General features: G+C 46.4%; 1 protein-coding gene across 2 annotated transcripts in view; it reads right to left on the minus strand.

Moving 5' to 3' along the window:
• The window catches only part of ARNT2 (aryl hydrocarbon receptor nuclear translocator 2), a 210,886-nt gene extending 201,779 nt beyond the window's left edge, over positions 1-9,107 (minus strand). Inside the window, exon 1 of one of the 2 annotated variants that reach the window (XM_033189223.1) lies at positions 8,780-9,104. In XM_033189223.1, the coding sequence (XP_033045114.1) occupies positions 8,780-8,810 (31 nt within the window). In that variant the 5' untranslated portion in view covers positions 8,811-9,104. Of the gene's footprint in view, positions 1-8,779 lie in introns of both variants that reach the window. The other variant, XM_033189224.1, reaches the window with a different exon arrangement.
• Positions 9,108-15,317: the final 6,210 nt, after the last annotated feature.

The following is a 15,317-nucleotide window of genomic DNA, read 5'->3' on the forward strand; positions in this document are numbered from 1 at the left end:
TCCAGTTAAGCCAGTGGCCCCAGCGTTTGATGAAGGCCATATGGAAGAGGTGAATTGGTAAAGGAGGGTGTGAAGGGAGAACAATGGGGCCTATGATGAGAACCCAGGTTGGCATGGAGACCCCAGTCACTGGGACCCTGCTGTAGCCCCCTGAAGCCATCAGAGGCTCTCTGCCTATTGAGTAAGGCAACTTCCTGCCTGTTTTGACCTGAACAAATTACCTTAACAGCAGTTAATAAAGAAGCCACTGAAATTATTAAATCACTGAAGGGAGGCCAGGAAAGGTACACAGTTGTTCTTTATAGACATCAGCAGACGATCTGAGTTCCAGACTTACAGGCAACAGGGCCTGGCCTGGGTTGCCAGAACCTGCCAAGGATAGGGGGTACAGCATCTGGGTGTAGGACCTGCTCATCCACCTACCTGCTGGGGACTCCAGGTTGAAGTCTCTGAGCCTCTCTGAGCCTCTGGTCTAACATTTGTGGACAGCAGTATAAAACAAAAGTATATAAATCCATTTGACTGTTCAATTCTACTTTAAAGAAGTGACAATAAGGAAAAAATCATGTATGTATATATGCACTCATATACAGGGATGTTCATGACAATGGTGTGTACAATTCTGGCAAACAGAAAAGCACAGCAAATGTTATATGCCCAGATATAAGAAAGTGAGTTAATGAATTATGACACAGCCATACACAGGATATCATGCAGCCTCTCAAATCAGTATCCTTGATAGGATATACCATTAATGAAGGAAAAAAAGGGATGACAAAACAATATGCTCAAAATAATTCTATTTTGTTATATATATATACACACACACACACAATATTTAGAAAAAAAGTCTGTAAGGATATATGCAAAAATGTTAGTTATGGGTGGTAGAATTATCTTAGTGCTTTTACGCATTTTCCAAATTTTTACAATCAGCACAGATCTTTATTGTGGGGGAAAAGTGGTTGTGGTGAAGAAAGCAACCAACTCCTCAGCAGGGGCTAGGAGAAGAGCCCTAAGCTCTGCTGTGTGTGTTCTCACAATGAAACCGAAACAGTAAGAGATGTCCCATGTTTTCATACAATGTACAAAAGCAGGAAGTACCTATCTGTAAACATTTTGGCATTTTTGTAGATTTCCCTGAAAAAAAAAATGGTCAAATTGTTATAGACTTGGTAGCCACAGAGTCTCTGCTTATCTGCAAAGAGCCTCAGCTTCCAACTCTAAAGCCTGCACTATTTAATCAGAGGGCACTGAATGCATTCTTTGACCTTGTTGCTGCCTTCCTGAATGCTGTTAGGGTGGCTGAACCTCAAAGCCAGCCTGGAGTCTGCCTTATCAGTAACTGCTGGTAATTAAGCAAGCCATGTCAACAGTTTCACACAAGACGCAGAAGGCAGTAAACAGGAGGATCCCACTTCCCTTCTGAGAAGACCCTTGTGGGACTGTAACACGGAACCTACCACTACCACCAGCCAGTCTCCAAGCTATCACCTACCCTTCTTCTGGGATGAATGATGAGCTTTGTGTGTCCAAGGTATCAGGTAGGTGTAGGACCTGCTCATCCACCCACCTGCTGGGGACTCGAGGTAAGTCTTTGAGCCTCTCTGAGCCTCTGGTCTAACCTTTGTGGACAGCAGTATAAAATAAAAATATATAAATACATTTGACTGTTCAATTCTGACCTAACCTTCTTCTGGAAAGAATGATGAGCTTTGTGTGTCCAAGGCTCCTTATCATAAAGTCTAGAGGAACTAGTTTGCATAGGAATTATCTTGGTAGGATTTTCAGATCAAAATCAGTTTCCACATATAAAAGTCAGAATCTCAATTAGACATCTCTGGCCTATTTTGTTACAGAGAACCACAAATACAGGATATATGCTTTCTTTCCTTCAAGGGAGTCATTGAAAGGCAGCCACATACAAAATATAAGGAAGTTCCCTGGCATCCCTCCATTTATTCATTAACAAAACCCTACCGGGTATCTATTGTAATGGGAAGCAGTATGGTAGATGCCAGGGCTGCCATACTGTTGGATACATTCCCTGACCTCACAAGGCTTCCAGTCAGGTATCAATCAAATAACTACACAATTTACATGAGGCTAAGTGCTCCAGAAGCAAAGTACAGCCTTATGGGGCCCTGGAAGAATGCATGATAGGTACATTTTACCTGGATAAAGGGATCAGGATAGATTTCCCTAATGGAGTAAGAATTCAAGCTAAGCCCAAAAGAAAAGAAGGAATTGGACGTTGGACAGGAAAATGGTCAGGAGTGAGGAGGGGGTAAGGGTAGGGAAGGAGGGACAGTGCGCAATTAATCATTCCAAGAAGCGGGACAAAACATAAACAAGAACCCTCAAGTAGAAAGGAGCTTGGCTGAAACTGAGAAATAACTTTTCTTCATTGAACAAAGAGTTTCGTGTAGTGAGCTCATCCAATAGCCTGACCTGCCCCACAAAAGGAGGGAAAGAGAAAGAGAGAGAGAGAGAGAGAGATGGTAGACAGATGATAGGTAGGCAGGTAGGTAGGAAGGTAGACAAAAATGAGTGGATTGCTGAATCTGTAAAAGATGCAGAAATAATCTCCCTATGACCTTGTGTCTTAGTGAATCTCAATACAGACAGACAATAGAGCAGTAAATGCAAGCATTGCTTGGGAACTATGGTACTTGGACCAAGAGCTCTATGTTCTGTGAACTAACCCCAAGGAAAGCATTTAGAGAACCTGGTAAATGGCTGGCTAACATCCTTCTTCATTTCTTTCTCCAGCCCAGATCTCTGGGAGCATGTGTCCCACTGCCTCCATGACAGTTCCACTTGCTTGTCTCACAAGCAGCTCAACTCAACTGTCCAATACTGAAGCCTGGAGCACACCCTACAGGCCCCCTGCCTCTCACTAACTTCCTGTCACATCCAACCACCCAGGTGTCAGGACAGCAAGCTGGGAATCATCCTTGACTCTTCCCCTAACTCCTTACCATGAAGTCATGATGATTCTGCCCCAAGGAGGACATGCCCTGCCCAAGGGATGGACAGGGAAGTAACTGGTGTCCCTGGAGTTGTTCAGCATGGCATCCCTGCCCCCAGTACAACTCAAATCCACCTCTCTCTCCATCTCTACTAACAGCCCCTGGCCTAAGTCAGCACCATCTAACTGGAGTCTTGCTTTTCCTCCCACTTCAGTCCAATTGGCTCTCCACACAGCAGCCAGAAGGGGCATTTAAAGGTGCAGGTCAGACCACGTCCCTTGCTCAAACCCCCTTCAGTAGATTTCCAGTGCTTTTAAAATGAAGTCTCAGTCCCTAACCCAAGTTTTGTGGTCTCCCGTGAGCTGGCCTCTACCGCAGCTCCAGCTTCTCACACCACTTTCACCCTTGCTCCCTGTTCTCGAGCTCTTCCCAACTCAGGGCCTTTGAAGGGGCTCTTCCTTGTGCCTGGAATGCTCTTCCTCACATTTCTCTTCATTCCTTGGAGCTTGACTCAAGGGTCAACTCCTCAGAGAGGCTTTCGCTGACTTCAAATGGCCTTTGCTAATCCTCTAATTTAGGTCCCTTGGTTATTTTATCTCAGGGGATCATTTCTTCATAACATTTACACATTTCGTAACTAACCTAATTGTGTTACTCTTTTGTGACTATTTGTCTTGCTAGCAAGCAGCATGATGGTAGGAGGTATACCTAATTTGCTCACCACAGTGACCCCAGATCAGTCCCCAGCACATAGTAGTTACTCAATAAGTATTAGCCCATAGCAGCTTCTTTCGTCATAATTGCCAAAACTTAGAAGCAACCAAGATGTCCTTTAGTAGGTGAATTAATAAATAAACTGTGGTACATCCAGACAATGGAATATTCTTCAGCACCAAAATGAATGAGCTATCAAGTCACTAAAAGATACGGAGAAAATGTAAATACATATTATTAAGTGAAAAATGCCAGTTTGAAAAGGCTACGTAATGCATGAATCCAATTATATGACTTTCTGGAAAAGGCAAAACTATGGAGACAGTAAAAAGATCAGTGGCTGCCAAGAATTCGGAAGTGGGAGGAATGAATAGGTGGAACATGGATAATTTTTAGGACAGTGAAAATACTCTGCATGATATTATAACAGTGGATATAAGTCATATACATTTGTCCAACCCATAGATCGTCTACCATCAAGAGTGAATCCTAATGTGAACTATGGACTTTGGGTGATAATGATGTGTTGTTGTAGGTTCACCAATTGTAACACATATACTACTCTGCTGGGGAATGTTGATCATGGGGGAGGTTGTGCATGTGTGAGGGCAGGGATATATGAGGAATCTCTGTGCCTTCCTTTCAATTTTGCTGTGAACCTAAAACTGCTCTAAAAAAGAGCCTTTAAAAATATTAACTTTTAAAAATTCATTAATTAATTAAAATAAATATATACTGAAGGAATAAATAAACCTCTTTTTTCAGATATCACTTCTTCCTTTTTTTCTTTCTTTTGATGAAGCCAAAATGTCATCAGCTCATTTTTTTCTTATAAGTCCATAAAATAATGATGTGTCCTGCAACTGATAGGTTCATAGATTCAATGAAGGACAGGATATAGAGAAATTGGGCAGAACTGTATGTCCAGTTTGGCTGTTCCAGCCTCACTTAGGGCAGGACAGCTGGCAAGCATAGCGCACATGTCTCAAAGGCTCAAAACCTACGCACATTCTTGAGTGTTCTGCTGAGTCCCCAAGAGCACTGAGGAAGCAAACACTTGACAGTATCCCATATTTTCACAAATCTTGTCTGCCTCACACCCCAGCCATCAGCTCAAAATTCTCTATAAGTCAAAATCTCTCTCTTCAAAAGGCCCACGTTCAGAAGTTACCTCCCGTAAGACTTCCTCTGGCTCCCCATGATGATATGAACACACCTAGTCAACATTCATTTCATTCCACCTGGTGTTACTAAGTTAGTCTACCTGTGCCTCCCCTATTAGACTTAGAACTCCGAGGTCAAGAAATATTCTCCCTCATCTCCGTATTGCTCTATTCCCTGCAGAGAGCTTGGCATATCAAAGACACTCAATCAGTTCAACAAGCTGATTCAAATGTCCCCTCTTCTAAGGCAATTTGTCCAGAGAATCTTCCTGCACTATACAATCAATTCCAAATTGAAATGTCAAAGACCAGAAACCTGGAAGTGGGGGAAAAAAATCCAATAATTGATTTCAGAAAAAAGTAATTTCAGAAAAAAGTGGAATTCCAAATCTCTTAAAACATAATTTTGAAATCCTTTAAAACATACAAGCCTTATTAATTACTCTGCAAATACTCATCTCAGAGAATGTCCACATAATGCTTAATTCCTAATGATTATTGGTCTGAATTTGTAGCTGATTCCCTCATGCTTAAATTACAAAAGATTAAGATGGAACAATGACACTGGGGAAACAATCTCCTTCTTAATTGTGCCATTTCAGCTGCAAATACCCTTTTATGTTATAACTAATTCAAACCTTCACTATTTCCTATAAATCAGAAACACTTAAATGTCATTCAAAAAGATAGCAAAACACACACACACACACACACACACACACACACAGATGGAAGATTCTATGACTTCACTCTCTAGTCTAAAGGATATATGTCATTCCTGACCAGAAAGAAAAGAGAAAATCAGCCAGTACAGCAGTTTCAGTGACCAATGTAAGGACTGGAAATGACCCAGAAGGAGTGGGTACCAGGGGCCATAGGATATGAGAAATACAGCCAGGACTGTCATAGCAAAAGTGATAAGCAGACTATCTGGGAGCCCAATCCTTCCTTCTCCTCTCCCAGAGTAGCTGGTAGAATCTTAACCCAAAACCCTAATGGGGACCTTGAAGGAGCACAGTCGAAATTTGCACCTGGATTATATTCAGAGTAACACGAGTGTGAAGACCCCAACATCATCTGTCACCAACAAGGCCCTAGAGAGTCCCCACTACACATCACAGAAGAGTGTCTTTGTAAACGGTTCTGCTGCTGTGAAGTGGTCAGCTGGGAAAAAAGGAACAAGTGGTGGAGTGGGGAGGTGACTGGCTGTGGCCTTTGTACCTTGGACACAAACTAGCAGCAGAAATAAATCCTAGTGCTTCCCAGTCCATTTGATTCTGTTTACCAAGCTCTTATTCTTTGCAAAGCAACCGTATCTGGGGAAAGGAGGGAGGCAGAAAAAGGAATTCAAAGAAGTGTCACAAGCCCATGTGAGGTAGGTTCTGGGTGACAAGCTCGGGTACCATGGCTCTTTTTGTTGTAAATTGTCTACAGAATCTGAACTCTTCTCTTTGGCTCAAACCCTGAGCCATCTCCCTTGAAATTAAACCCTTTCTCCCAAAGAAGAAGATGGAGATTCACATGGGGCAAGAATAACACATCCCCACGGATCATCCTCAGGGGACCAGTAAAAGAAATGATGGTGAAAGGAAAGGCAATCATCTCAAGGAATTTTCACTTGAGAAATTATCACCATGCTGAAGATCTCCGGTATAGCTGTCAACAGAGAAAAGCATCTGTCAAGCCGGCCAGGTGTTGACTAACAACACAAACAATACCCTGTGCTTGTATCATTCAAGCCTCCCACAGTCCAAGGCACAAACACAGGTTTTCCTGTGCTCCACACCACTGAGCCAGGAGCAACTACTCCATCTTTAGTCCATGTAGCTTATGGAGCAATGTAATGGACAAAACAGTTTTAAATAATGATGTCATAGAAATTATGTAAATTATTCTAGAATAATTTGACTACATAGAAATTGTGTAAATCACCAGGGATTTTATTCCTGTTCCCAGTGTAAACCTATATTGGACTAAAATAGCTTCATTTAACTTCTTTTGGTTTTTCTAATTTCATAACATTTACATCTATCAATTTTCTATTGATTTTGAAGCAGTTGAATGGGTTGAAATTACAGCTTCAGTCGCAGGCAAACTGGCACAGATGTGTTTTCGGACCAGCCATGTTCCTTCTCAGTGTTCTGGACAGAGGCCTCCTTGTCTGTTCTTCCAAGAGTCCCTATTTCTGCTGACGGAACTGCCTTCCTTGGAATTACACAGGCTCTTCACCTTGGTGTCTCCATGGACACCTCCCCTTTGTCTCTCCTTGGCCTCCTCCTTTACTCTTATTCCAAATCTAATCAGTTTCAAATATGGAACTCCTCTACCTGCCCAGTGGTGCATTCCTTCCTCTCTGGTCCAGCCATGGCCACCAATTCTGGCCTCCCCAGCACCTGCCTCATTTCATGCTGGCCTCCCTGTCTCAAGTCTTGTTCCCTCCTTTCTATGTTTCCTAGACATGGCTGACAAATTAATCTTCCAGAAAAAGTGATCATGCGATTTCCTTGTTCAATACCATTGCAGTCTCTCTCTCTCTCTCTCTCTCTCTCTCTCTCTCTCTCTCTCTCTCTCTCTCTTTCTCTGTCTCTCTCTCTCTTTTCTATTTTATTTTATTTTTCTGGATCTTAGGAAGTGTGCAGAGGACTCTCTCCTAATGTGGAGAGAGAAAGTCCATACTCCTCAGTCTGTCCTTTAAAGCCTGATCACATCCAAACAACTCAGTGTTAAACCGCACTGCTGCCTCTTAGATCCCCAGTGCACCAACCACTCACTGACCTCGCACATGCTTAGAACAAGTCCACTGTCATTTACGCCTGCAATGCCCCTCTGCTACTGGCTCTGTATATTCAAACATTCCCGTTTTCAACGTTCAGCCGAAACGTCCAGAAGGCTTCCCTGGCCTCCTTAGATGAAAGGGATCTTTCATTCCTAATTCTATGATGATAGACACTGTTCTTTGCTAAGCATCGCTGTTCCTCCCCCGACCCTCCCTATCTCCAACACATGACCTCCCTTCTCTTGGGAATTTCCTGGGGGCCGCCCTCTGTGACTCTCACAGGGACCTGGCAACCTGCCGTGCCCACAGCAGCCTCTGCACAACACCCAAAAGTTTGTACCAGCTTAGATGTTCACCTTTCTCTTCTCCCACACCCTGCTCATCAGGTAGGGAACTTTCCCAAGGAAAACGGGACTTCTCTACTACAATACCAAAACAGGTAAATGTTGCCACTCCAACAAGAACTCTTCCATTTTTGAAATCTTTCCTAATGAGCTCAGTTGTCACAGACTGCACCCTGCGGACAGGTCAGCCCAGAAAGCAGGGGATGTCACCTGGGCAGGACAGGGGCTGCTTCACGCTGGTGACCATAGGCTGGGTGTTCTGTGTCCCAGAGGGTTAGGACACACAGCAGCCAGTCGCAAAGGGCGCAAAGGACCAGCGCTTGGGGGGCGGGGCGGGCAAGGGAGAGTCCCAAGAGTTGTACCCTGTTGAATCCCAGCTCCAAACTTTTCCCTCCGTCAGCGCGAAGCCCTCCACCAGCCAGGACTGGCTGACGCCGTGATGCCACAAAAGCCGGGACCGGAAGAGAAAAATGCGTGGGATGGGGAAGGCAAAGGCGGTTATTTTCAGAACTTCGGGGGCTCCCGGGCCGGCCCTTCGGGTTCCCGAGGACGCGAGGCCAGCGTCCAGCCGCCCGCGGGTCCGGACCGGCGCCTGCCCGGGACCGGATGGGCAGCGATCGGGATGCAGATGCCGCTCTGGTGCTGATGCTGCAGCTGCCGCGCAGTGACAGCCGCTCCACCACCCACTGCGCCGAGCTGCGGCTCCGCGCCCCCGGGGGCGCCCGGCGCGCCTGATCCGCTCCGGCCCGCTCCGGCCCAGGGCAAGGCCTGCGGGCTGCGGCGGGCGGCGGGGCCCAGGCCGCTACTCACCCGGAGGGTTGACCGCCGCCGGGGTTGCCATCTTGCTCGGAGAGGATAGGCGCGCTCCCGGCAGGGGCGCGGGAGGGGCGGCGCGGAGCCGGGCGCTTAGCCCCGGGGACCCGGTCGGGCCCAGGCGCCGCCGCCGCCACACAAAGGACGGCGCGGGCGGGCGGTGCTCCCTCCGCTCTCCCCGCCGCCGCGGCCGCTCGTCGTCCCCGCCTTTCTCTCCTCCTCCTCCCCCTCCTCGGCCTCCTCCTCCCGGTTCAGCCTTTGTCGCGCGGCGGGGGGCGCCCGGCCCGCGGCTCCCCGGTCAGAGCGGTAGCACCGCGAGACTTGGGGCTGCGGGCGGCGGGACCCCCAAGTTGGGCGCCGGCGACTGGAGGGGACAGAGGGCCAGGCGCTCCCTCCGGCTCGCGCAGGTGCTCGGACCTGGCCGGGCTGGGATCGCAGGCGCTCCTCCCGCGCTCACCTAGCCCGGGCAGCCCCCGCACGCCCACTCCCCAGGTATCCGGGCGCGTATCACCGAGGGGCGCCGTGCCCAGGCCAGGGGGCCAGGGCGGAGCCGGTGGGGGAGAAACCCATTTAGATTCAGAGGGAAGCTGGTCCTGAGAGACGGCCGCGAGAAACAAAGGCGCCCCAGTGCTGCCCACTTAGCATGCCAGAGCCGCGCCGCTCGGCTCCCAGGCCCGGGACACGGCGCGGTGCTAAGCGGAGGGTGACCGACCCCGGGAATTCCTAAGGCCACGGGCACCTCCAAGGCCACCGCCGTACACGGCTTCGGAGGGCACAGTGCACACGCCCAGGCACAGGGAGCCGAGCCCAAAAAATTGTGAATGTCTTGGCTTCGAGTAAGGCGCTCAGCTCTATCTCCTTCTTGCTTTGATAACTGCCGTTGGTTATTACTTGAGGGCGTTGCAAGAGCCTTATTTCCACCGCCAAGTTGAGAATTTTAAAAGATTTTTTAAATAGGTTTATCCGCGTATCCTGGTGAAGTTCGGATGCAGAGAACTTGGAGGGGTTGTTTTCTACCAGACACTAGGATCCCTGTGAGAGATAATGGCCCCTAGGAAGGACACGTCACCATCGTGGTCCCCTGTAAAGATTAAATGGAAGAATAAAGACATCCCAGGTGAACGCTGAGAAGGGCAAGATGGCCCCTAAACGCAGATATGTTTGCAGAAACATCAAACTGCCCTAAATCCTTCCAAAGAAGCATTTTCTGGAGGGTAGAGAGGCAGTGTTTGGGATATGTGTTCAAATAAGCATTCTCTTTGGGGAGTGTTTGTCACTACTAATCTAATAGTCTATCAGTTCTACAAATGTTGAATATCTGCTGTGTGCCAGGCACAAAGCCAGGTGTTGGGCCTAACACGGAAAGAAAGACACAGGGGCTCTGTTCTCCAAGGGCTTCTAGTTTGGGGGGTAGAGTGGGGAGGAGTGAAACAAGGTATCTGCACTCAAGAAGCACACAGATCGTTTGGGGGCTTAGGGCAGAAGCCCTGAAATTGGCATCTCCAGCCTGTAGTCACTAATGAATGAATGAGGGCAGAGAAGAGGAGTGATCAGGGAAAATGAAAATTAGACTTTGAAGATATGAGTAGGACAGGTGGAAAAAGAAGACATTTCAAGTAAAAAATAAAGCAGGTGTGCGCCCAGCCGCAAGATAGGCCAGGCCGAGACAGAGAAACCAGGATATCAGCTATGGCCCGCTCCTATGCCCCTTACCAAAGTTGACTGTTCCTGATTCCAGCATCAAGCCAAATGAGAATTCAGCCTGTCTTTTACATACCCCAAAAAGTAACACACTCAAATACCAACTTAATTAATGTATAACATGTACTGGACTGAAGATTTCTTAAGGAAAGTACAAGAGGAGGCTCTCCTCACTCACCCCACATCAAAAAGGTAAAACTCCATCTCGGATATTTCTGCTACCCAGAGTCCCTTCTAGATCCTTCTCCCCACAGGCGGTTCAATCTCTGGTGGCCCATCTACATAAATAGCACTTGGCATCACTGCCCCCTATCCCAGGCTCTTTTATTCTCCAACTTTCCACACCCCTTAGAAACAAGCAAGTTCCTCTCCTTGGTGTTTATGTATTAGTTTAGCATTTCAGCCAAGACCCATGACTCATTTTGTCTCCAAACACAGTTCTAATATCATCCCTAAAAAATAAAATATGAGTGAACATGACTCTTACGCACACACACATTTAACCATACAGATTTGTTGACAAGTTTTACTTTCTTACTCTGCTGTTGTGTTCTGCCCATTTTTCTAAATGTCACTCGGCTGATATCTTTAAAACTGGATCTTGCATTGGTTCATTGCAATAAAAGACAGGTGACATGTGGACAACTGCTAGACACTTCCCATAGTCTGGAGTCGGCCATACTGTGGTTTTGGTACATAATAAATACGTTTAGATCTTCACAAAGGAAACATTTCATCTTCTCCCCCAGTCACTATTTCAGAGGTAGAAAGGACCTTCGACATCATCCAATTCTGCCCCCGGAGTTTGCAGATAAGGAAACTGAGGCTCAGGGTAGCCAAGGTCATGCAGCTTAATAGCCAGACAAGACTTAGAACTGGGCTACCCACAATACTGGGATTTGGTGGCTTGATTTGGGGAGTGGTTAGGGTGTAGGGGAAGAAATAGAGAAATGGGCGACTCACCTTCTCTCTCATCTCTCAGTATCAAATAGATTAAATGCTCAGAAACATTGATTGTGGATGAAAGCCCCCCCCCCACTTAAGTAAACAATCTAAAATGGAGTGGTTAGTCATTGTTGAATACTGAGTGGCATTTACACAATACAGTGGTCTTGTGCTAATTATGAGACTCAGTAGACTGTGACCAGTTAACGCAGGCTCAGGAATTCCACTCAACCTTTAAACAACCTAGAACTCTTTGAAATTCCAAAAGAGGTTGTTGAATTTGAAGCTGAGATTTGCATTTTTGGAAAGATTAATGCAGATCCACAGGGCCCATAGCGCACGATTCTGGGCACAGCGCTCCCAGAAATGACCGGAGTTGACCAGCTGCTGTGCTAATGCGTACCAGGGTCCACAGCCTTTCTTTCGTTATTCTTTTTTTTTTAACTTGGTGGGAGAAAGCAGCCACCTGAGTTCTGCTTCACATTCCTTTAAGTCCTAACACTAGAGACAAAGGATTCCATTGTATAATATATAAATAATTCAAGGCAATTTTATCTTTTTTTTTTTTTTGAGACGGAATTTTGCTCTTGTTGCCCAGGCTGGAGTGCAATGGCGCAATCTTGGCTCACCGCAACCTCTGCCTCCCAGGTTCAAGCAATTCTTCTGCCTCAGCCTCCCAAGTAGCTGGGATTATAGACATGCACCACCATATCCAGCTAATTTTGTATTTTTAGTAGAGACGGTGTTTCTCCATGTTGGTCAGGCAGGTCTCAAACTCCTGACCTCAGGTAATCCACCCACCTTGGCCTCCCAAAGTGCTGGGATTACAGGCGTGAGCCACCGCACCCAGTCTTTTTGTTGTTGTTGTTGTTTAGATGGAGTCTCGCTCTGTCACCAGGCTGGAGTGCAGTGGCGCAATCTCAGCTCACTGCACCTCCGACTCCCTAGTTCAACCGATTCTCCTGCCTCAGCCTCCCAAGTAGCTGGGATTACAGGTGCCCGCCCCCCTCCCACCACCATGCCCAGCTAATTTCTGTATTTTTGGTAGAGATGGGGTTTCACCATGTTGGCCAGGATGGTCTTGATCTCCTGACCTCGTGGTCTGCCCATCTCAGCCTCCCAAAATGCTGGGATTACAGGCGTGAGCCACCATGCCCGGCTAATTTTATCTTATTTTAACTTCACTTTAAGATACCAAGAGACCAGGAATGAAAGCACAGGCTTCTGCAGAAGGAGAGGCATGGTAGGGCTGCCATGGATATAACCACAGGCTTTCTCTCCGTTTATATGTGTCCTCTCAACCCTTCCTTCCTCCAACATTCTTTTTAACTTCTCTCTCTCTCTTTGCTGGAGATAAAGGCTCATGAGTCTCTGTTATCCCCACTGCTACCTCCTTATCTTTATTTCTGCACAGGTGACAACTGCCCACAGACTGTCTGTCCAGGCACTACCCCCAGCCCCCACCCCTGCCTTCTTCTCTATCAGGCCTCTCCTTTACACCAAGAATCATGGACTTATAACAGATGAAATGTGGATGAGATCTTAGTTTTATACAAAAAGGCATAAGCACCAGCCTTTGAAGCAGAAAGCGTGGTATAGGTTTTTGCTCTGTCACTTCATGAAACTTCTCTAAGTCTCACTTTCCTCACCTGGAAAATGAGGATGATGTTACCTACTGTGCTGAGTTTTGATGAAGATGACATTGAATGAAGTAATGTATGGGCTGTATACACTTTAGAGACTTTAAAATGTATTGTGGTAGTATTGCAGAGGAAAGAAGAAAAATATGGCAAGTCCCCATCCCACAGAGATAGGAAGGGGAAGCTTGTCGTGCTTTACCTTCATGGAGAGTGGGGAGAAGGAAGAAAGGAGGGTGGGAGGGGAAACAGGCAGTCAGTCCCAGGTGCTCTAATTTCCGTGGAAGGTATATGAAGCCAGCTGATGGAATAGCCAAAAGCGGAGGGGTTTCTGGCCACCACCCATGTGGGAGTCTTGGGGAAGATAACACACAGGGTGGTTCTGCAGGGATTGAGGGATGTAGCTGCAAAGCTGGGCCTGATACGGCACTCCTGGCTCCTTGTGGCTCTTTGAGGTATGCTAGGTGTGCCACAGGTGAGGAGACATGAAGGCATTGAGGGTCTAAATTAATGGATATCTGGCTGAGGACTAAAAGGCTATAGTAGGCAAGATTGAATGAACAAGACCCCAAACCAAGGCCACAGATATCAGCCCTCAGTGTGAGGCCTCCTAAAGATATCTTAATGTTCACCAGCCAAATGACCATCCCAGCCCCCCAGAATGGAGGTGGGCAAGGCTCTAAGGCTCCCTTCTCTCCCACCACTCCCTCTATGACCACCTAGACACCAGCTTGAAGGGGAGCTGGGAGTGAAAGGGAAAGGACCTAAGAATGACTATGCATTCACCTGGGTGATGCTGAGCTTTCTAAGAGATAGTATAAAACAAAGAAACACCATGAGCTGTCAAGGTTAAAATTCATTTGGTTCAAATGAGTATGGTATGAGTTAATTTCTAATCCTGCTACAGGGATAAAAAGAGACAACCTAAAGTGAAAAATATAACAGATGGAAACATATCCATGGTGAGAATGTACCATCCATGAACTCTTAGGAATCAAGACCAAATAACATAGTGCTAAAATGTACGCAACAAAAACTACCAGGAATTTAAGGAGAAGCTGACAAAAATCACCTTATCAGTAGAGACTTTAATCAAGATTTTCTAGTTATTGGTAGATGAGATCAACAACAACGCAGGACAAATGTAAAATATGTTGATTTGAGGTTGATTTACTCTTGGCCTGTTGGAGGACTCTGCTCCACTTACCCTCTCCCCACTCTTCCCTGAGCATGGGCCCAAAGCACCCAGCACCAGGAGGAAGGCATGGGGCAATGACTGGATGTGTTTGGAGACAATAATGGGACCACAATGCTACAGGCATAATCTTGCTCCCTGGCTGCATCTTGTCTCTTGGGAGTTGTTCCCTTGCAAACAGAACCCTGTGTCCTGAGGCCTGAACTTCTTTGTGTGTTGAAGAACAGCATGTGCTTGTGCTGATGCTTTTGCTGTGTTCTCTGGCTGTCTCAGGGGATAGCAGCATCTGGACTGGCCTCTTCTACCACACAGAGCCATGACAATATTGCAGTTTAGACTCTAAGCTGCTCTCAGAGCATGGACTTGGAAGCCAGACAGTCCCCTGTTCAAATCTCAACAACTCTACTTACCTACTCAGTGTGAGTTAGACGCCCTGTGCCTCCATTGACTCATCCGTGATCTAGCGATATTAATAGTACTGATCTCATAGGGTTCTTGTTAGAATTCAATGAGTTAGTATTTGTAAAACACTTAGAACATTATCTGGCATGTGGTTCTTATAGGATGTTTATTGATGTTATTATCAGAGAGGTGAGGTAAGTTCAGCCTCCCATCCCCAAAATGAAATGGTACAAATTGAATTAAAACGAAAAAGCAACTGACAATTTGGAAAACAGTATAATGATGACTGTCTGTATCAAAAGCTATGTGCAGAGAAAAATTCACAGCTGCAAGTACTTGATTATTAAACAGAAATGAATGGAAATAAGTGAAATTAGCATTTAGCTCAGAAATCTCAGGGTCAATAAATATTTTGTACCTGAAAACACCCCAACTCAAATTAGCTTATGTATTATTGGTAAGGTGCTAAGGATGCCCAGGTAACCCAAAGGAAGGGTTAACAACCAAAACTCAGACGGGTAGGGATACAGTTAGACTCCAGGAAAACTGGGACCAGGCATCTGGACTTCACAAGGACTCCCTGTGCGTATTTTCCCCTCTTCTTCCCTTCATGTGTCATTCTTTCCTGCTGCACACACCTTCCTCCACGTGGTGA

This window comes from Trachypithecus francoisi, unplaced genomic scaffold, assembly GCF_009764315.1.
Source record: "Trachypithecus francoisi isolate TF-2019V2 unplaced genomic scaffold, Tfra_2.0 Lachesis_group3, whole genome shotgun sequence".
In the NCBI taxonomy this organism is placed as follows: domain Eukaryota; kingdom Metazoa; phylum Chordata; class Mammalia; order Primates; family Cercopithecidae; genus Trachypithecus; species Trachypithecus francoisi.